This window comes from Myiozetetes cayanensis, unplaced genomic scaffold, assembly GCF_022539395.1.
Source record: "Myiozetetes cayanensis isolate MyiCay16 unplaced genomic scaffold, myiCay2020 scf5-8, whole genome shotgun sequence".
Taxonomy (NCBI): Eukaryota; Metazoa; Chordata; class Aves; order Passeriformes; family Tyrannidae; genus Myiozetetes; species Myiozetetes cayanensis.
The window spans coordinates 64,221,337-64,245,538 of record NW_026087742.1 but is presented as its reverse complement, the minus strand read 5'-3'; the positions used below and the strand labels follow the sequence as shown (position 1 = coordinate 64,245,538).

Below are 24,202 nucleotides of genomic sequence, written 5' to 3'. Positions count from 1 at the left end.
AGGCCCAGCCCTGGAGGCCAACACAGAATAAGAGAAGAAGGAGAAAAGATTCCAACTGCGACGAAAGTGCTGCAGAGTTACTGGAGAGAGAGAGAAAGAACTGGAATTCTGAGAACAGAAAAGGACTACTTCTCCTCCTTGGACTGATATAAAGGGAGGTGGGGGGAAAAATATCTTTTGTAAATACATAATACCTTTTACTCAAGTAGAATTATTGTAAATATAATTCTTTAGTTTTAATTTGTTAATAATAAATACTCATACTTTTTTTAATTCAGTCTCTTTTTGTCTGCATAAACCTTCTCTCAGCTAATAGTAATTGTATGTGGGAATATAAAAGTAAATTGAGCTAGAACAAAACCACGACATTCTGTCATTTCATTTCTGTTCTCCGTCTGTTGTTTGGTTTGTTTTTTTGTTATTTTTGACAGTCCGTAGACAATAAGATGATTTAATAAATAATTTATGAACATAAATGATGTAAATTAGAAATATAAGATATTACTGATTGAAAATATTTCCATTAATCATTAACTGGTGTATTAAAATTTCTGTTCATTCGTCCATTTTGATGAAGCAAATTGTTATGCCTTTGATTCCAAGATGACCAAGTTGAAGAGCCCTAGTTGAATTTAAATGATGGTTAGTAAATCTGAAGCAACAGCTTAAGCAAAATGATCTCAAATGGAAATCTCGATCATATACCTAAATTACATCTTTGCTGGCTGTGAGAGATTTTATTTCATAGAACATCATCAATATTTAATTTTTTTCCTTTTCTATGTTTTTTTTTATTTTAATAAAGCATCCATTAACAGTAAATAAAGTCACTTATTTAAAAGTGGTCAAAATTATTTGAAGAAGGGTTTTAAAGATAATAAATAAATATTTAATTAAAATAAAATGGAAATAATAAATAAATAAAGTAAATGTTCCTCAGTGATGAAAAAATAGTGAATTAGGAGTTTCTGGTGGCAGAACCAAGGTATGGGCTTTTAGCAATTACATAAATATAAGTGTGAATTGTTTATGAATTAGGATGTTTACTTCTAAAATTCATGATTGCTAGAGTTGAGCACAACATGAAAAGTGATAAAACTACTATACCTAATTAATTATTTCCCATCATTAGAACCAAAGTAAAGGCCTTCTTCAAGCTGCCATACTTGCAGGTAAAATATAGTAGCTTAAAGCACTGTAAAATTATGAAGTCAATTCAAACTTTCATGCTTTACTTTGCTATTGGAATAAGCTAAGAGAGGAAAAGCAATCAATTACTGTGCTGTCTGAAAAACATTAACTCATTTATCTTTACTATTTCTTTTTTTAATCTATTATTTATTTCCCTTGAACAAAATAGTTAACAATATACAAAAGGCTAAATATTTTTCTTGGTTTCCAAGTTCTCCAATTGTGATTCTTGTGTCTTTTATTGTGTTTATGTATTATATTTTCAAAATAGTCTAGAAATGTGACCACCTTTTATGGAAGCATGTGGTACACTATTTATAGCTGTACCACATTTCTATCTCAAGTTCATCTGGGAATATTCACTCCTAACAAGATCAGAATTTCACTGTAGATGGTATTTAGAAGAATACCTAAGCTTAAAACCCCAGTAATTACCATCATACCTGATGCTTCCTTTGGTTTCAATTTATCTAAATTAGATCCCCAAAGAAAAAGCCATGCACATTTTGTGGGTATTTTGAGATTGTTTTCCTTGGAAATGTTTCTTAACAAAAACATTGCATTACACTATGATTCTATTTTTTTTTTTTTTAGTGAATAACATGTTACACTACTAACAGTTTTATTGAAGACTGATAGATTGTCTAAAGTCTCATGCTGTTTTTTGAGGTTTATAAAAATAAACCTTTAAGAACAATGAAGAGTACTTCTGGAGTATGAAATGTGTATCATTAGGAAGTTGTTTTTGATACTGAGAGGTTATCTTGTTAACAGTTGGGATATCTGCATAGATTATCAGAAGATTATCAGAAAGAACGAGCACTAATTTCTATGTCTATTTTACAGTCATATGCTAAAGTTCCACTTAGTTCATATCCCAGGAGGCAAAGCCAAATTAGAATGAAATGCCATGCTGTATTTCACTGCCTATATGCATTAATAATGTATTGCTGCTAGTAATTTATAACTATTCTGAAAGTATGTTTTTTTAAAAAAGTTTACATATATATGAAATTTCTGATACGTATATCAATGCAAATGATACCAGTTTCTAACTTTTTTGCAGACTTGTCCTCAGTTCTGTCTCTGACTATTTTGCTGCCATGTTTACAAGTGATGTTTGTGAAGCCAAGCAAGAAGAGATCAAAATGGAGGGCATAGACCCCAATGCACTGTGGGATCTTGTTCAGTTTGCATATACAGGTATTGTACTGCATACATTATCTTAATCATCCAGAATGCTTATTTATCATTTCTAGGGCTGAATTCAGATTGTTGTGTCTTATCTCCAAGTTGTTAAATATGTCAGACTTGGCAAGTACAATAGGACAGTCTAGAAAATTATATATTTTTCTCGGTTTTCAAATACTTAAAAAGAGTGCCTCATATGCACATAATTCAGATAACGTAAGATCACTGAAGGAACTGCAGTATTTTTTTAAGAATAGCCCTATATTACTGTCTTAATCAAATATCAGTTTAAACAATTGCATAAATCTTTTAAAATTTAAAATAAATGTTTTAAAAGGTTTTATTAGGAGCTGGATATTGTCACTTTAATTTCCTGTTATAGGCTAGTACTCTGTTGTGTAATGTAAACTTATGAATAACAGACAACTTAGAGTTAATAACTCTAAGCTTTCTTCTGAGTAGTTTTTACATTTTACTGCATTATAGCTTTGGGTTTTATCCTTCTTAAACAACTTGTTATGCACAATCTAACTGAAGTACATTAATAAGAATACTAATGTTACAAAGTAAAGTAATTAGAAAAGAGGAAATGCCAACAAGAAAATTTTTCTTCCCTTGACTTGAATCATATAAATATAAAATAGATGTTGTTTTCTATTTGTTTCCTGAAAGACATCCTTATATTGTTTAAATTAACAGTATTTTATCATGATGATTCTGTCGTATATTTGATTTAGCTTCAATTTTAAATGGATACCCCAGTCCCTTCAGTTTTAGTTTTCTATAAATACGCATATAATAATTTAATCACAAGTTGCTGTTTGCTTTGATATATTTAATCAGGTTATGTGCTGGGTTTTTCATGACATAATAGCTTTACCATCTTAATAGGAAACAGAAACTGCAAATAAATATAATTTAAGTTAAAATTGCTCTTTTTGAGAATAATGTTTGACAAATACCTGCTCTAGGAATGTCAGACCACCATTTAATGTAGTTCAAAGGTGCCTACTTCCTTCAGTTATAGTTTTGCCATTCAGGAATGTACATTATCCAGAGGGTTCCAAGCTAGGGATCCATGAAATGAAGAACATGTAAGTCGTTCTTAGGAAACATAAGAAGGATACAATCTGATTCCTTGGCAGAAGAATACTGGGACAAAATCAAGAATACTTTGTCACAGAATAGCAAAAGACCTTACTGGTAATGTTAAATCATTTTGTAAGAGAAAGGTAGAAGAAAGAGGCAAGAGGAAGATGAGGCACAGTGTTGTTCCCTGGGAACCGTGGAAATACTCAAGTACTGCATGATTCTTGTACTTCAGTTTTCACTAAAAGATCTAAAGGAAACATGCAGCACAGTTGTTACTGACAACAAAAGGCAACATGTAAGTTTAGATTAAGAAAAGAAGGAGATACAGAAGAAAGAAAGAAAAACCCTTCAATATGAGTGAAGCTATCTCAGAACTTTATGGTTATCTCTGAGAACTTTGGAGACTGGATGAGGCAATGAAAAAGTAGGAAAAGTGAACTCCTCCATTTTTTCAGCCACTTTACACTCCTTGGTTTGTCCATGCCTTGTGATGTACTCTATTTTATGAGGTGAATAACTTGGAAGTTTCTTTTTGCTGTTAGGTAAATAAAGATCAGCCTTCACAAATGGATGAAAATAGAACTCAGCTAGTATACTTCCTGTTTGCTTATTTACCTCATGTGAATTTGCATCTGCAATATTCTTTCATTTATACAGTCACACAAAGTCCAAACTATGTGAGAAATGGCAGCCTTACATGCTAATGTAACATCACTTCCAAGAATTAGAAACTTAAGGTGATAACCAAGGTGTCTAATTTCTGTCACTTGTAGTGGTAATACATTATCCTTTTTCTTCCTAACCTCTTTTAGAGACCAAATAAGACTTAAAAAATATATTCATAAGTTTACACTTGCAAATTTCACAAATACTTGCTGACAATAGAAGAGTGATGAGATTTAGGAAATGTGAGACTATTTTATATGTTAAAACAGTACATTTATTGGATGCCGTGGACTGTTCTGGTTTTGATTACTCTGTCTTGCATTTCTCTTCCATCGGGTTCTTTGTGCTGACTTATTCTGATTTATCCTTATTTATTCTTAGCTTGTGTCCTTATCTCTTGAAATTCATGTTGGTTTATTTCTTTCCCTGTTCCTTTTCTCTGCATCAGATGTCTTAACAGGCACCTAAATTTCCTAGCTACAATTACGCTAGTAAATTAAACATGCTAGGGAACATTTGAAGGCACTGGAACACAATTATCTTTATTGATCCTGGCAGTTTTAGCCAAATCCATCCAGCAATCTCTCTAACAAATGTTGGGTATAGCTTGGATATACAGGCTCATCATTAATGCTCATCAGCGCCTTCTAAAGTGCTATGGAGAATTCAGTGATTACTCACATGAGCAGGGAATTCCTAGAAAATGGTCCCAAACTTATTCAGTTTATTGAAACTAAATATAGTTTTTGCTTCTCAGTTAATCATTCTATTTTCCCTTGACCTTGCCAGATCAAAACCTTAATTTTTCTCTTCCCTTTCATTTCTATAATTTCTCATTATTTATCTAGCTTCACAGTTTCTTTTCTCTTTTCTTACTTTCTGATTTCTTTTTTAATACCAGTCTAGTTCATGTTCCTTTGAGTCAGTTCACTTTCCTTGTGCTGGATGGATGTGGACAAGGGGAACACTGAAGAGTTCAGAAAATAGCCACTGTTCTGATAGCCAGTAGCAGCCAACAGAAATTCTCTTTCAGCCTCTTAATCTGTAACTCAGAACATACATTTGTCTAGACATAGAATATTTGGAGAATCTGGCTGCCAAATTCCATTTACTGACTGCACAATTTATGAAAAACTTTTCAGCTACTAATTTATGTGACCAGTTTAGCTCTTTATTCTTTTACCTCAGGAACAGAAAACTATTTTGACAATTTGGAAGTTATTCACTCTTCTATTTTATTTTTCCTGCCACTTCCTCCTTAGCTCAAGAAGATTAAAAAACACCAACAAAAAAAAAAGGATTTCACATATAGTTGCTGCTGTTACAGAGAAGTTTTTCCCTGGAGACAACTGAACATTTCAGAAAAAATACAACTGAACATGGGCTTGCTTGCAAAAATGTAGGAGTTAAAGACTATTACAATGCAAATATGTTGAGATGGGATTTAAAAAATTTCCACATTTAATTAAGTGTAATTCAGTCAGGTTTGTATTTTTTTTTTAGAATATGGTGAAATTTATTTCATTTTTAATTAGGAGTTCAAGAAGGATAAAATATGCATATCTATGAAAAGTATCATTATAGATAGAAAAATCCTGAACTGATACCAGACCTTGCAGCAATATAATCAAATACTGTTGCAAAATATCAGAATTAAAGTTCAGTAAAAGGGAGGTTTTGTACATCAGAGACCTGAGGAAAGATAGGTATATTGTTCTGAAATGTGAGTTGCTAACATCTGCTATGCCCATCATGGGTAATTCCCCCATTGTGGTGAGTTTAACTTGGCTGGACACCAGGTATAACCAGGGTTATACCAAAGCTGTACTACCACTCCCCTCTTCATCTGGGGAGAGAAAATATGAGGAAAACTCACGGGTTGAGGTAAGGACAGGGAGAGATATCACTCACCAATTACCGCTGCAGTCAAAATAGTCCTGACTTGGAGAAATTAATTTATTGCAAATCAAATCAGAGTTGGAAAATAAGAAATAAGAACAAATCTTAAAATACCGTATCCCACCCACCCCATCTTCCCAGGTTCAACTTCATTCCCCATTTTCTCTACCTCCTCCCCTACAATGGCACAGTGGGGACAGGGAATGGGGGTTGCCATCAGTTCGTCACACACTGCCACTCTTTAGTCCTCAAGGAGAGGACTCCTCACACTCTTCTTCTGTGCCACCATAGGGTTCTTCCCACAGGAAAAAGTCCTCCATGAACTTCTGCACTGTGATTCCTTCCCATGGGCTACCATTCTTCACAAGCTGCTCTTGCATGGGTTCCTCTCATGGGGTGCAGCCCTTCAGGAGTAGGCTGATCCATCATGGGTCCTCCTGTGTGGTCACAGGTCCTTCCAGCAAACCTACTCCAGTGCAGCCTCCTGTCTTCACAGGTCCACAGGTCCTGCCAGGAGCCTGCTGCAGCACAGGCTTTGCATGGGGGTCAGAGCCTCCTTAAGGAATCCAACTGCTCCGGTGTGGGGTCCTCCATGGGCTGCAGGTGGATATCTGCTCCTGCCTTGATATCTACCTCCATGGGCTGCAGGGGCACAACCTACCTCACTATAGTCTTCACCATGGGCTCCACTGTCACCTCTGCTCTGATGCTTGCTGCACCTCCTCCCCCTCCCTCTACATGTCTTTGGTGTATGCAGGGCTGTTTCACCTATTCTCATTCCTCTTTTCTCGTGCTGCAATTTTCTTCTGCACAATAACTGTTTTTTCCTTCTTATCCCAGAAGGGCTACCACCATCACTGATGGGCTCAGCCTTGGCTGGCAGCGAGTCCATCATGAAGTTTGCATTGACTCTGTTGTACATGGGGGAGACTTCCAGGAGCTCCTCAGAGAAACCACCCCTGTAGCTCCCTCACCACTACCTAAAACCTTGCCACACAAACCTAATACACCCTACAAAGTAGAGACTACATTTATTTTCAAGATGTCCCATTTTTTAAGATAATGTTGTGTGCGTTTATTATTGAGAGCAATTTCTTGTATTGCTATTGAGCCTTTACAAAGTCTTAACAAGTAAAGAAATAACTAAATAATATCTCAATGGAAGACGAAGTAGGTAGGTAGCAACTTCGGCAAATTTCATTTAGAAAAAAAACCAAACAAAACCTAACACAAAAAAGGGTGTATATTGTCTCTTTGCCAATTATGTGAAATCAGGATATTACTTACTCTGCAAAGGAAAACAAACATTTTAAACTCTAATCAACTTCAGGAAGAGCTTGCCATCTTTGAGAAATCAGCATATTAAATAAAGCCAGTCATTTTTTTGAGGCTATTTATAGGAGTAAAGTTGGATGAATGGTTAAGTAAGATATAATGGGAGCTTTTTTGTCTAGTTTTGTTTGGTTGGTTGGTTGGTTGGTTGGTTGGTTTTTTTTGCTTGCTTGACTTCTTTTCCCACTCTTTTACTTATTTTAAAATAGATGGTATTTTTTGCACCTTTTTCATTCTTTTTTTCTCCTTAAAGAAAATACTACTCTGTTAAATAAAGGAGACGCAGTACTTATTTACATTATGGAAGAATTTATACAGTGGTAAATTGTCTTTCCTGTATCTCCTAAATATGTAGATGACAGAGTCATGACACCCTGAAGCTGGACTTTGTTTAGTCATGTGTAAGCAACTAGACTTCTAAACAGGTGGCAAGATAGAGTTACATGGTGACCAGCAGAGTATCAAGTCCTGTATAACCTTGATAAGAGCTGCTCCTGAGTGAAGGCAGCTGCCCATCTAAGAGTAGCAATAGGAAGATAGAAAATTAGACTGCCAGAAGTACTGATTTAAAGATAATAAAAGGTATTGAAGTTTCTGTGAAGATTCAGCATGACTAATTATATAAAGTTAATGTGATAGATGTACCCATAAACCACAATTTGATTAAAGATTAAAATGTGTTAAAATATGTACTATAAACTATGTTAGATCAACTTTGGGGTTCTTCTGGAACTACTGGTTTTTTTATAGACAACTTTTTTTGTAAATAATAAAATAGTGACTGCATATTGTTTTATCTGAAAGAAGCACAAAGTTGTCTAATGACATAAGCTAAATTATAGTGTAATTACAACTTGTATAATTCAAATTATATATATGATGTAAATTTATTAGAAAAACACTCCATCAAAATTATGTGTTTCTTGTAATTTACATAGATCCACAACTGTAAATTGAAACTGTTTTCCCATTGCTTTTTTTTGTGAAGGATGTATTTGACCATTAAAAAATATGCAACTTCATTAATTTACCCACACTATACTGCATTTTGTTGGTTTATTCAAATAGACAAAGTCTATTTTATCTATGACATAACAGAACTATGACTTAATAGGAAACAAAACTTCCTCCTTTGCATGTCTGCTACTTATGAGCCAGCTGAGGAAATCTGAAGCTGACACTTATATACAGTGACTCTACAGAAACAGTGTTTCATTTCTCGAGCAACAAAATGATTGATAGCAAAAATTCTAGGATTGAGTATACTGGCTTAGTTCCATGGGACACATAGATATTTATTCTTTGATCTTTTTTAGAGTTCAGTATAAGCAGTAATATAGAAGAACGTTTCTTTACCTCATTTTCTTAAGTAATACTTCTTTCTTGGTCTTAAAAGTAGAGTTTTCATCATGTGCAATTTTGTTCAAATAGTTCAGATAGGAGTGGAACTAGAGATTGATATTCTGGTGTTTTGCTGCTATCAGTAACTCTGGGAGCCTTCCTTTGAAGTTACAACAGTGCTGTGAGGTTACTATAGATCTCATCATACTGTATCAGGATATCTAATTAGCATGCATTCCCAACAGTGATCAGAAGGGTAGGCTAGTGCTTTCATATTATTAATGAAACTGAAAAACCAAATACCATTTAACTAATAGAGAACTAAAAATCCTTGATTTATTGATGTATATCTGAAGAAAGGGAAAAAAAAGAGAATAGATCATACATGGAAAGGGTTCAAGCCCTACTAGATAGCTTTTAATTAGATTTTATTTGGGGGATTCTTTAATTAAAGTACTGTCAAGTGTCTTTGTCTGTGTTATAGCTAATAACACACACAGGGCAGACAGCAGGGGTGTAGCAAGAAAATGCCTGTAAGCACAAAGACCCTTAGGTTGCTGCAGAACAGAAACTATATTAATTAAACATCCCAGGGAGGTTTGTTTCTTGATTTTGGTTTGGGGATTTTTTTTTTTAATTGCTGAACTCATTTGTCTGTATGAATAAAGAGTGAAAACAACTCTTAGCATACTTTTGGCTTGTGTCAATTAATAGTGTCATAGAGTCCAGAGATTATCGCAGCCACAGGATTGTTCTACAACGTGCTGTTTGAGTGGGACTACTGTGGCTTGGAGAATGACTGTTTAGTATATAACTGAGGTCATTTTACTCCCATTAGTCTCAGTGCTAGAGAGAAGTCCCAGACAAGCTTAACTTAATAGATATAACATAAGGCTTATGCTAAGACAAACAATCCCTGGCTTTTAGGTGTTGGTAGCCTGTTTGCAGTGCTTCAGGCTACTCCCCCCTAGTAGATACTGATCACACTGATTCTTTTATATGTGGATGTCAGCCTACTTGGAATTAAATACCTTACTTCATTGAATATCTTTCTGATCCTAAAACAAACTGTGGACTTTCATGTAATTCAATTCTGTAGGAAAAAACTTCATAGACACTTTTGTTTGTTTGTTTGTTGTTTTTGTTTTGGTTTGGTTTTTTTGAGCGATCCTGCTCTGGGGATCTTGTTTCCATCTGGAGCAGTTGTTTTCCATTCCTGTCATTGAAACACCAAGTCCTTGCTCATTTCTGAAGTTATACGCTAAAACAAATTGTTATTGTTCCTCTTTTTACCCAGGATACTTCATTAAGGGACAGAACTGGCAATTATGTGTTAGGAACCAGCTGTTCTCTCATTCTTTTGGCAATGTATATGAGAATTGCTTGGAAAAGAGCTCTGAACTGGATATCCATAAAATTTGAGTATTCAGAATGATCTAGAATATTATGGGGAGATAGCTGTAACTGTGTCTCCTCGTACTGTGGTGCAATCTGCTACTCCTAAGAAGTCAGTAAGAGTAAATTAAGGGAAGCAGTGAATTTGTAGGGGGAGCACAGTTAACCGAGTGCACACTGCAGGGTGCATTTTAAAGCTGTTGTCCCTTGCTAGGTTCAAATCTCCAAAGAGAGATGAAACCAAGTACTGAATGTTAAATACAGGACATAAGTATTGCTTTGAGTGGAGTGCCATCCTTCTGTGTTGTCATCTGGCACATGCTAGGCTGTTGCCTAAATAGCATCACTGAAGTGATCAGACAGGCTGCTGTAGCACAGTGGGCCTCTTAACATGCTTCTCTCTGGAGGTCCTGCAGTGGAGATATGTACCCATATCCACTCTGTTGAGCTCAGCTGCCTAGCTGTGTATCCACAATTCCAAAAGAAAGCAAAGAATATTGAAAATTGCAGTGGCTATTTGTTAAAGAGGTCCTTACCTTTCAGGTGTTTTTCTGCTCCTGTCCCTGTATTATAAAACACCTTCACTTCCTTTCTATTCCATGCCCATCTGACAGCACCTGTGCCAAAATGTACCCACAGAATAGGATGTGACTGTAGTACTCATTTCTTCCAGAAGTGCAATCCAGCCCAAAGCATTGGGCTGTAAGGTGGACTAATAAGCAAAAATTTTTTCTTGGCAATTAGTGCCTTTATTTCTGTAACTAAGTGTGGATTCAAACTGCTCTGTGCTACCATAGCACAAGCTGCCAAATCATCACCTAAGAAGTTAAGAAGCTTATTCTGGCAGAGGTGAGTTTCCTTCTTCTGAGCTGGCTTTGGCACTGCAGAATAAAATACTGCTCCTTCAAATCTGAAAGTTGAGCTTCTTTGTCCTTGAGACATTTTTTCCTTTTTTTTTTTAGTGTTTTTTTTAGTGTTTTTTTGTTGTTGTTGTTGTTGTTGTTGTTGTTGTTGTTTGGTTTTTTTAGGTTTTTTTTCCTCACCAGAGGTCAAGGCTTGATTGTGTTCAGTGTTATAGAATGGCTGTATTTCTTTAAGATATACCTGGTATTTGGTACAATTCTTTTGGAATAAAACTCGCCCTACTTCTCAAGATGAAGTTTGCTATGTTTACAAAAGTCAATTCCTGGAATGATTTGCAATGTGTGCTGCATGATGAGCAGGACCTGTAGTCTGGAAGCAAACACAAGTATTGAAGTCCACTGATTAAAAAAACTTAAAAGAAGCTAAGGCCTTCTATATGAAATGAGCTTTTGGGAATACTTGTCATCTCCCAGTCTATTTTGTGTATGAGTGCAAGATTTGTGCTGTTTGAAATATAGTTAGTAAATGCTGTTTAGATTTGTGTATTTTTTGAGATAACTCTTGGGTTTTTTTCTTTGTTCGTTTTAACCTGTGAGTTTGTATTCCTCTATTTATATATAAAATTAAGCTTAAAATTTCCAAATATGATGACTGTATAATAGTTGAATTATTATATTACTAATATAAGGACCATCTATGCAAGTACAAACTAGTAATATTTAGCACATAATCCCAACAATAATACTCATATTTTAGCAAGTTTTCTATAACCAATGGAAAAACATATCTTCAGTCTCAGAGTGCTAACATATCTTTCTTCACAGTTGTCAAAAAGGTTTAATGAACATTAGACTCACAGCTAAAGTGATTTATCATTTTTACTTCTGTTATTTGTATGTATATCTTGCAGGTGACTAAGTTAAAGTATAGAAAGTAAGATAAGGCACGTGAGTGGCAGTTGCTTCATTAGGAGAAAATAACATCTTAATGTCTCTCTCTAAAAAGCTGTAGTATATCAGTGGACAAATTTTCTTTGAAAACATGACATTTCAGTTATACAACAGAGGTGTTTTAGTTTGTTGTTTGTGGTGGTTTGGTTTTTTGTGTTGGTTTTTTTTTTTTCCCAGACCAGAGGATGAAAAGAAAACACATCATGGATTTTTTTGGCTAATATACTTTCCTAATCTTTAGCCAGACATTCACAAGAAGTTTCCTGCTCAGAGTGGACTTTTATTTGTTAATAGCATTTCCTTATCGCTCTGCAATGTTATAAATTTTCATGCCATTTAAATACAGTGGACTTTGGCAGTACTGACAAATGATCATGTGATTAGGCCAGTTTAGTCCGCTTACTTAAAGATATAACATGATTAGAGTGTAAATAATTATACAGTATTTTAAGAGTGATTCTATTTAATTTATAATAATTCTCATATTACTGTGATGGAGGCTTTTTAATTTTTGTCAACCTGCATATTTTTATGACTCTGGAATAATTGATGAAATTATTTTATACATAATAATGCTTAAATATAAATTTTAAATTATTTTTACATTACAAATTTCATAATTTTGAAGTCATGCTTGGTAGTGGGGAGACTACCAACTAATAACATATCTGGCAATGTAATTGGCTGTTTAATCATCGTTGAAAGTTATATATCTGAGTCAAGTGAATGCTTTTCTGAGCATGGAGTGACAGGACAAACACTTCAAACTGAAGGAGAGTGGGTTTAGATAAGATAATAGGAAGAAATTCTTTACTATGAGGTTGGTGAGGCACTGGAATAGGTTGCCCCATCCCTGGCAGTGTTCAGGTCCAGGCTGGATGGGGCTCTGAATAACTTGGTCTAGTGAAAGGTGTCCCTGCCCATGGCAAGGGAGCAGTAACTAGATGATCCATTTCAACTCATACCATTTTATGATTCTAAATGAACACAATCAGCCATAGAGTGCCTCTCTTCCTCACTTGCAACTGATGAATGTGGTCCACAGCAAATAATTAACAGAAAATAAAAAAAAGTTTGATCAGGGGAAACCTCTGCAAAGTGAATATATTGTGTCCTGTTTTCTTCTCTGAAAACAACTTCACCTTTATGAAAAGTATGGAAGATGATACAATGCAGAATTTATCTTTTAAGGTATATGTCAAAATCAAAACCTTACATTGCCTTTAGAAATCACCTGGAGACTAAAAGATGTTCTGCTAAGGGAAAATACTTATTGTAGCATTCTTCATTGCCTGATATTCAGGAATAGACATAAGAGGTGATTTTACATACTGTGTCATTACCAGGAGTTGACAGTAACAGAGAGAACTGATCAAACCAAAAAGCATTTCATCACCTGAAACCTGATGATTTTGATGATTCAACTACTATGGTTGGGCAGCAGATGCACTGAATTCATACCAACAAATATAAATATCAACAGTGTATCAGTAAGTCAAATGAAGGTGCTCTTTTTGTAGCTGAAAACAAGAAATAGCCATTCAGAGAGTCATTCATCTCATTCTGAAGTACATGACTAAAACAGGGCAGGTGAAAACTGCTCTAACACCTCATATTTCTCTTGGTGGATTGTAAAAGGAATGATTAGCTCAGGGGACTACCTGGCAAGTACCTAAGACTGGAAAGATTAATGATAAGCAATGGTACAGAGGTCTATTGCAGCAATATGAAGGAGAGTATCTTTTTTTATAAGCTTTTTTCAAGTCTTCACTGGAATTTGATGCTTCTTCAAAAAAGCGATTTCTTGTAGTCATAATTGTAAGCAATTCATCTACTATGCAAAATCTGAATAAATATTATCTTGATACAATTTACTGCCTTTATTTTTTGAAAAATCACACCTAATAGAAAAGCTGGATTCCTACAACTGGTTAGCCTATGGAAATAATTCCATTCAGCAGCATTTCAGAACTGCAACACAATTGATCAAGACACATGAAATAGAACGGTAAAATTTTAAATATCTGATTAATCACAGCTATCTTAAGAATGTTGAAGAGTCTTACTATGAATAGATGTGTGTAATTACAAAAGAGAAAAAAATTACTATGCACATGAGGTAAAACGGTATTATCTGGATGAAAATTTGTTGCTTATGCACAGAGCAAATGAGAAATACCTACGGAGTGGTCCCACCACTGGTCCCATCTATTGGTCAATAGCTGTGAAATACTGACATTATTAACATCATCCAAGGGTGGTCTGATATGCAGTGATTCCCTAGAAATAAAAAAGGGTTCTAAAGCGTAGTCAGTTTTGTAGAAGATAGAATAAAAGCAAAGTAAAAATTAAAAGAAAAATACCAAAACTGTCCCTGAACTTGGGAAAAGTTTTAGCAAAAGAATAAGAATATCAGGGAATTTTTGTGTATTATCTCTTCTTCACATTGGTAATGAGGTAATAAAATTTATGCATTCATTATGAGAATGCATGCTAAAGACAGACATTTTAATTTCTGCATAAGGAATGCACATAAAATTTGTCACAAATAGAGCTATAATTTAGAATAACAATTAGAATACACAAAAGTTCTTTTGATTTTTTTCCCTCATATTTTTTTAATCTTAATTAATTTAATACAAAAGAAGATTTAAAGCTCTGGTTAATTTGTTTTTCTCAGACTGAAGCACTTGTGCAAGCTACTTATTGCATATAAATATGAGGGGGAGTTGAATTGAAGAAGCAATAATATTAATGCCCCCTTGAATATCCTATTAAACATTTTTAAATAGATACTTGGATCTTCTAATTGCCAATATGAAGCTGTCTGAAGATTGTATATATAGAGCCCTCTAACAGGTTTCTTTTTTTCAAACTCTGACCATCCCAGAGCAATTTGCATAAAAATGTCATAACACCCTTCTGAAAAAGTGAATACAGCCCTTGTCAACAAATTTATGAAGGTGTCTTGATGTTTAAAAAAGCAGATAAAAGAAAGACTTGGAAAATATTTAGATGTTAATATTTATCTATATATATTTATAATATTTATCTATAATGGAAACCTAAAGAATGAAAAAAACCCAACAACTTTAACTCACACTGAGTGTACTTTTCTAGCTCTTATCATAGTAAATAATATGTAGTAAATTAGTATTTCTGCATTAATTTAAAAATAAGTCAAGCTATAACATATTCGTATACCTAGATACCCCAGACGCCATTGTGTATTTACATCCTCTATTAATGTGTAAGACAAAATTATGTTCACACTCTTTCATAAAAATGTGAAGGATCTGCTTCAAAACAGCCATGTTGGTTGCATGAAGAAATGTAATTTATAGAACAGATAATGATTTTTATTGACTTAAACTAACTTTAATCCTACTATTTCCCAACTAGTATCCTACCAGGACTAGTCTACCTTAAAGTTAACAGAAAGTATCTTCAATTTGAAAACAAATAGACTGATGTGGCTTCAGCTGATTTATTTGGGCTCTTCTCCTAAGGATAGCTACATTCAGTGATAAAAAGCCGAACTATGGTAACTATACTGTTACCTTTCCTCAAAATTATGGTCATTCTTTCAATACTTACGTCACTTTGCAGGTGATATCTGGATCAGTTTTATAGGGCCAGAGACTTTTTTGAGCTCATTATTGAAAAATAAATAACACATAAGAAAAGGAGACTGAGGACTCCTTTTTTTAAAAAATTTTGTTTCCATTTCTCAGTCCATCTACTTTGCAGGGGTGTTTTGCACATTTTTAATTTTCTTCCTTTTTGTACGGGGCGATCATTTTTAACCTGAAAACAAGTATCTTCTGATATATTCCACTTTACACAGTGAGACCAACTTCAAGATAATAGATTGTATGTTGAGCTAGTCATTACCTGAAAGCATGTAGCAAATGTGGGAGTGTCATTGATTAGTTGATTGGAGGTCACCCAAGAATCTACTGCTGAGTGTGCTTTCTGACCACATTGCATAAAGATGTGGTGGACAGTAATTCTGAGAAATTGTCAGATAACATGAAGAGAAATTCATGTGACATTAATAGAAGCATAAAAATAAGCAGAGGAAAACCACTGAAATTAGGCTGTGCACTTGATCCAATGCAAAGGATTGCAAAAGGATGTATTATAACTGCATCTAGTAAAGTATAACTTCACTTTCCGTAATGTATTAAAAACTCCAGATATAGTGAAAGTAGAAGAGATCAGATTGTAGTGTTAATGTTACTGTATTTTGGGTTTAGTATTGCAATATAAAGCATCTTTTCAACGGCATACTGTTGTGAAGTTGACAGCTTTAGAACTCCTTAGTGCCATGCAATAGAACTAAGATTTGTAGGTGTTGGGTGGTTTTGTTTTTTATGTGACAACACATACAAAGTTTGTGTTGAACTATATCACTTTGAAGAGAAAGATCAATATACACTTAATTCTCTTGTAGTTTGAGATGATTTTTCCAAGTACAGAAAAATAAAATCAGAAGTGTTTTTTACAATTTATTTTTGTACTTTTTTATTTTCCTATGCTTTTTTTTACAGTTCCGTAAGACATCCTTGTGATCTGTAATTTATGGTTTCTTATGTTATTAATACAGAAGATTTATGAGATACTAATGAAAAAAATTTGGGGTTGGGAGGGAGCATTATAACAGGATTTACATATTTCTCAATAAAAAAATAATTTTTTTAAAAGTTTATTTTATTCTATTTTACCTTTTATTTGTTAAAGAGTGCATCAGTCTGCAAGGTAAAACTACTGACTTAAGACATTACAGAATTAAGTACAATATAAGTATGATTTAATGGAACATAAGTGTTAGGCATGCATATATATACTTTTCACTAATATAAATTATTTTAGAAGAATGATATGCTATGAGAAGCCTGCCATATGTTTCTCAGATAAAATTAACCCCAAAGTCACACTACAAATAAGCAACAGCAAGTTGGAAGATTGTAAGCCTTATCTGAAGATATGTGGTCACAGCACCAAGCCTGACAGAGTTCAAGAAGCATTTGAATGATACTCTTGGGCACATGGTGGGAATCCTTGGGATGGTCTTATGCAGGGCTAAGGGTGATGATGATGATCCTTAGGGGTCCCTTCAAAATGAGCAGATTCTGTGATTTATGGGTTTATTTCATACTATACTAGGAAGTTTTTTCGTTCTCTTCAGGGAAGTAAATGATTTTGAGGTTTACTCTGTGCCACTGAACATAATACAAGTTTTTATCACCAACTTCAGTGGAAAAAAAAAAAAGAAACACACACAAAAAAAAATCCACATCCTGGTTGATTTTCTGAAGTCTTCTCTTCCATTGCACACTGTACAGTGTCTCTTTGTATGCCTATTATATAGTTGAATTAATAGTAATTTAAAAAGATATGTTTCTAATACTGTAATGTTCAGGTGCCTGAAGTGTTCAGTCAGGGAGACTAATCCTTCTTTTCTTCACTTTTTCTGTAGCTTTATTTATATAGAGATATGATTATTTTTAAAAATATCTTTTGATACTGCATGTTTTGTAAGTACCAAGTAAATAAGTTTTATATGCTGCCAACCCTTTTTTTTAGGCTGCCTAGAATTGAAAGAGGACACTATTGAAAATCTTCTAGCAGCTGCCTGCCTCCTTCAGCTTCCCCAAGTAGTAGAGGTTTGCTGCCATTTTCTAATGAAGCTTTTGCACCCATCCAACTGTTTGGGAATACGAGCATTTGCTGATGCACAAGGATGCACAGAGCTTATGAAGGTGGCTCACAACTACACCATGGTAAGACAGTTTTGAAATACCTAAATTATAATCATGTGAATCCTATATATCCTCTGTAAGTAAAAATACCTTGTTTGGTTTTGGCTTGAAATTATTCTGTACTTCCATGGAACTTTATTCTTAAGTGGTCCTTTTGAAGTCATAGAAATGGTGATTCCTATGAATTTCAGTGAAGTTATGAGAATTAATCTTCTATGATGGGTGCACTGTCTGCTGGGTCAGAACAGTATATGTCTTATTTAGATGCATGTTCACATACAGGTAAGAATAGTAAACGTGAATGTAAATCATTAGAATACTTTTTAATCCTTGTCTTTTAGTTTAGCTTTAGGGAAGCTTTGTAATTGTCATTGTAGTGCATGGGAACAATATCAAGGGAAGTTTTGTTGGGTCATGGGTTTTTTTTAATCAAGGATTATCCCTCCCTTTAGTCATCTATGAAGTAGATTAAGACAAAGAATTCTAGAAATAAGGAATTTTATCTGACAATAGTTAAAATTTTTCTAGTTTTATCTGACAGAACAGGTATGGTATTAATATTAAAAATTATTCAGAATCAGTGAAGCAAAATATGCTACTTATTCTGAAATTAAATCATACTGGTAGCCACTTGATTTTTCATACTTTGACAAAATTAAAAACGTCTGGATCAGGAAATTAAACTTGAATAAAGAGTAGATTATTTGTCATTTCTGAGAAATAATGGTCCCTTAAGGTCTATACTGAAATTATTATTAAAGTAATAGAGCACATTTCATTGAATATGCTTCTCTTGTTCGGCAGTTATGCCCTTATTTTTTTTGTTCTTTATAATAGCTAATAACATGTTGTATTTCACAGATTTAACTGTGTTTTTCTTACCGCTGCAGTTCAGGTAGTTATACCCATCTTACACTTCTTGAGCTAGTTCTGTGGTTTCTCTGTATTTAGGCATTTAAATTGTAGTTTTCCAGATCCAAGATAGGCAGTTTAACCTTCATCTGTCAGTGGAGAGATATAAGCTGTCAGAGCAGCATTAATCTGATCTAGTTTAGAATGAGATTGCATTAGAATTGAACAGATATGTTTTAAAAGAATTCAATCTTTTTATCATTTTTTTTATATTTATAGATTGCTTTCATATTTTCAGTTTTATTTTGGTTTTTTGTGAGTGAAAAGCAGTATAGCGAACAATATAAAAAATAGACAAAAACATTGATTTTAAAGAAATCTTGTTATTCTTTAAAACTTACTGAAATATTTTTTGAGTGAATGAAATTACTCATTATAGTATAGTATTTGAAGACTTGAGACTAATACATATCTGATGTATCACATGGTCCACAAAGATCTATGCCCATTTCTAAGATATTAGGCAGTGAAATTACAATATTTTTTTCTGACCCAGTGAAAACATAACCCTAACAGATAAGCTTCATAGTGCATGATATTTTCATAGGCATCATGTTACTTCACTTAGGTGTGAGTCAGCTCACATCTGTTTGACTTACTGTTTTGTGTTAGAGGGTGTGGAAGACCAGTTGGGAGTTGGGGAAGAGTGCCTTACTGCCTGTCTTGAGTACAGCACTCTCAGTCAGGGGAAATCTGCATAAGAGAAAAGGGGTTAATTCCTCTACAGGGTTGCATAGCCAGGAGAAACTTCAACAGTGCAGAGAAGATACCCTGGGGAGGGTGATAGAGGAACAACACAGACGTTGGGTGTGAAGAAAGGATAGGAAAGTGATGAGCACAAGCAAAGAGCAGATGCATCGTCTCTGAGGTGACAGAAAGCATTACTTTTTACTTCAGGCTCCAGGAAATTAGTATGGACTGGGATGAGAGCAAACATTAAGTAGGGCAAGAGGGAGTTTGTTAACAAACTCCTCCTGTCTTATGCAAAAGAGTTGAGGGAAACCCTCTTTAAAAACAGGATGGAAAAAGCACATTTCTTTTTTAAAAAGTTCTTGTTCTTTCAAAAGAATGTCAAGGCCATTTCTTTAAAACTTTTCAGGGTGCTTTCTTTAAGAGTTGCAAGTGATGTTTCTCAAATTCTCATTCTGTGAATCCTCTTCCAGAGTGTCATTGCAGTAGCTTGTTGTGAATAGGAAGTAATAGTACTCCCTTAACTGGCATACTGTGAATTGTTTGATTGTAAAAATTTACCATTCTTTGAAAACTGTAAAAAATAAATAGCTTAAGAAGTTTCTGATATGCAAGCACAGTAACATATTCATGAATGCAGCTTCCAAAGTTTCAGGGTTTCAGCTTTCAAAAGAGAAAATAATTTTTGTCTTTGAAAATGGGAAACATGAAACAAGTGAATTGAATTTTCCTTAGCTTACTGTCTTAAATATTTACTTAAATTATGAATCATATTAATTGTGGAATTGTTAGGAAATTAACATCTCTGATGTATGAAAAGCACTTAGTGGGAGAAAACTTGAATGGAGGGGAAGGTCTGACAGCATTTGAGAGAACTCTAATGGCTTTTGAACAGTAAAATAATACTATGATTATGAACGCAGTTTTCCAAATCATTAGAAAGACTGAGTTACTTTCAGGATATTTAGCACTGAATTGCCAAAGTAGTTTAATAATATATCAGTTCATTTAATAGGGATTTATAACTGACTGTCTGAATTGCCAGTTCTAGAATGCTAATCATCATAACTCTTTTAATAGAGTACAAATAACAAAGCTAAATGGATAAGTAGATATAAAGATCCCCAAAGTAAAGAAAAATGAGGGTAATGGCTGAAATTATATGCTTTTCATCTTTCTTTTTGCATTTACTAATATATCTACATTAAGCACAAAAAATTCCTTTTGATCCCATTGTATGTCTCTTCAACATTATAGCCAAGAACTGTCAAAAACAAAAATAATACTCTTTATTAACTAATCATAATATATTTCTATACAGATAGGCCTGACCAGAAATACAAGTGCTGTACCATAACATTTTTTGAGATAAAAAATACTCAAAGAAACAATAGTTCTACACTGGTGGGAAATGGAGAACAAAACAAAGTTTTTCAAATAATCTTGTAAAAATAGATTTGTAGGTGTAGCTTATGCAATCGAATGTGTAATAATTTTAATATATGACAAGTTAAATCTCATCTTTGAATAATTTTGCTTCATAATTAATTACATAGGTGAAAATAAATTTTCATTGATTCATTAAAAAAGAAGTAATAAAACTATAGGTCTCTTACTGCATTGTACCTGGCAAATGTCTTACAGCTTTTCTCCACCAATTACTTTTAAGTAGAAGGTCATTCACAGTTGTCTTCACAATAGGATTTTAATGAAAATCAATATATCTTCATGGAAATGGTTTGCTTCATTGAATCTCCATAAATGTTTTAATTTTCATTTTTCAAAAGAAATTTCATTGCCTACTGTCCAACTGGATATAAGTTCTAAATTACACTGTTTATTAAACAGAAAAAAGAAATTATATACATACATATATAGAGTCAACTTGCTTTGTGCTTTCACATAACTTGTTACAAGGGCAAGACATTTGAGCTTGGAAATTTCTTTATATTGAAGAAGAAATAGCTTCTAAAGAGTAGACCACTGAATTTAAGAATCCCGTTGACTTCAGGAAGTACATCGTTTCCAACACTTGTTTTCTGTTGTATTGAATAGCTTCTAGTTCCTTCAACCATGAAACATATGGAAGCAATGAATACAAATTTTTGTTTTCATAGTTGTCAGAGGTATGACGAGAACTAACTCAAATGTGACAAGCTTTTTCAAAATGTAGTCACTGCTCAGCATGAAGAAAGTATCTAATGGAAGTAAAAATCATTCATTGTACAGTTATATGTCTCTTTCCATAAACAAATTATAATATCCATGGTATTAACTGGGATATTTAGATTCAGTATCAAATATCCAATTATTATTTTTAAATTCAGAATCTAAGAGAGGTAGATAAGGATAGCAGTGAATAAAAATCAGATAATGTTTGAAAAATCTTTAGGAAATACACTTACCATATAGAAAATTATGAGGTTCATGGAAGAAAAGAGTAAAGTAGACTTCATAAAAAGTTAGTGAACAATGAAAGTTGGAGATTTCTATGTTTGCATTCCCTGTACTTTTTAGGAATGGAAATTAGATAATGTTTTAAATGAAAATATTAGGAGGAAGAAGTTGATAATAAGACAAAAAAAGTAAATTTTCATTGGTTTCTTTTTAAGCACATCAGATTTAATGTGGTGTTTTATTTCTGAGGTATGAAATTGCCCTTCCAGTGTTTTATTGTGTGATTTTTAATTTTCTCTTTTTTATTATTTTTAATGAATCTGCTAATTTAAATGGCAAGGCAAATATCCATGTCTCTTGATTCAAGACTTCTGTACTTCTTAATTACAATCTGGGTTGTTACCAGCTTGTCAGTTGCTGAAAACTTTCAGTCTGCAGCTCCATATGTCCGATAAGTTTAACTTTCTAATTTGTTGCCAATTACATGATATTAGAGTGAATTGCATGTGTGACATCTTTTTTTTTTTTTTTTTTTTTTTTTAAAGGCAGCAAAATGAAACATATCAGTTAGCTAAAGCAAGTTATTTTTTTTCTGGTAAGCATTTTTAGTGACAGGTCTTTATTCTTCTAGTTAAAAGGTGTTTCACATATAAGTAAGCTAAGCTCTAAAGTCCGCAATTTATTAGCTTGGCATACTTGTCTGAAATGAGTCACACTGTAAGGACTTATCTGTCTCTAGAAAACAGTAAAGTCTAATTTGAAATTGTTGTGGTCACCTTGTTGGGATGTAACTATTTTTAGAGTATATGATGTTTTAAAATAGACTCTATTTTGAACCACTATATGTTTATTGGTGAAAGTTCGTAATAGACCTTGCTAGATTAAAGGACTCTATGGCCTTAATGTACCATTAGCCCTTCTCCTAACATCTGCTTTTCTACTTAGGTAAATATTGAGAGAGGAAAAATAAGTCTTATTTTTCCTTAAAAAGATAATATCAGTTTGGTTTTAAAGCGGGGGAAATTATAAAAAAAAAAATAATTCATATTTGGTATGGGTTTGAATACAAATGTAATTTATTTTGTCTTCCCCATTAAGGACCGTGGTTCTGCTTCTGTTACGATGTATAGATAATGCTTCGAAATTGAGAGTGTTACATTCCAAGATATGGTACCAGTTTCTTCATCTCATTATTATGCTATTTGACTGAAGCCTGATTGCTTCCAAGAGAAACTTGAGATACCTCATAGATATAACTATTTAATCTGTCAGTGCTTCACCTCTCAGGAAACTTCACTTAAACCTCAGTGATCATTTTGCATCTTGAAACTGCAGTTTGAGAGTTGAAATGATAGAGCTTGTTCTACATTTTCATTTCATCATATTTCAAGATGAATTGCTAAACATAAACTTGGAAAATCTTCAAATTACTTTGATGCACTGAGCAGGAGAATGGCCATAAGTAAAATTTCCTTGACCCAAAGAACATAAATGAGTAAAGTGATTGATGTGTCTGTAACCCAGTCATAATGTTAGCAATATAAAGGACCCTAACATATGTTACAATTCCAAGCCTGGGAGGTGCAGAATGTTTGCAAATGGTAGGAGGTGTTTAGCTTCTCACAGATGCAGTTCTGTGCTTCCCACTGCAAGGGTCATTAGTCCTGGCACAGCAAAACATTATTCAAACCTAATTATAGGCACTTAAGTAATCTCAGTGACATGTACTGACTCTATATGGACTCTTTAACTTACTGAGAATCCTGATTGTACTGCAGATGGAGAAACCATTTCATTTATGTGAAGTGTATGCCTTATGCAGATTTTGTAATGATCTTTTATGGTGAAGAGCTTCAGTGATCATGTTATTAGTTATGTTTATTATCTAAGTTACAAAATTTCACAGTTAGAGCTTGGTGGGGTGAGGGGGTAAAGACAGACAAATAAAACCTTTGCTATCCAATTGCATTTACAATAACTCATCCTGAAATATATTGAAATATTGTAACGTCACTCCATATTCAAATTAAGGAAAGTATTATTGACATACTGATAGGTGGTGATAACAGTCATTGAGTTGTGGTTGTGCATTCAGGAATCGGGGTTTATTTCATTGTTAATATGAGTTTAACTAAGGTTGGATAGCAAGTGAGGCAAGAAAACTCCCTAGTACTGTAATTTAACAGTTCTTAAGTGTCGTGGTAAGAATGGTATTCTCCAATTTTTTAGTATTCCCACTAAATCACTCCAAACCACTCGCCACTCGCTCACTCCCCTCTTCCCCTCCCGCTCCCCCTGAGGTGGGCTGGAGAGGAGAATTGGAAACAGAAAAGGTAACGATCATGGGTTAAGAACAATTTACTGCAAACAGCAATGAAATAAGACAATGAACAGTAGCAGCAACAATACCAATGACAGTGTACAAGAAAGAGGTGAACAATTTGTATTGCTCATGAGGGGAAAAACCCCAGCAGTACCTGACCACTCCCTCCAGCATGCTACCCAATCCAGAAAGGA

The 24,202-nt window shown here is 33.9% G+C and overlaps 1 protein-coding gene across 1 annotated transcript in view; it reads left to right on the top strand.

The window, feature by feature from the left end:
* Nucleotides 1–24,202, top strand: part of KLHL1 (kelch like family member 1) — a 201,434-nt gene that overhangs the window by 67,824 nt on the left and 109,408 nt on the right. The window contains exons 3-4 of the mRNA XM_050331657.1: nt 2,258–2,394; nt 17,511–17,707. Coding sequence (XP_050187614.1) covers nt 2,258–2,394; nt 17,511–17,707 — 334 coding nt within the window. The remainder of the gene's footprint in view (nt 1–2,257; nt 2,395–17,510; nt 17,708–24,202) is intronic.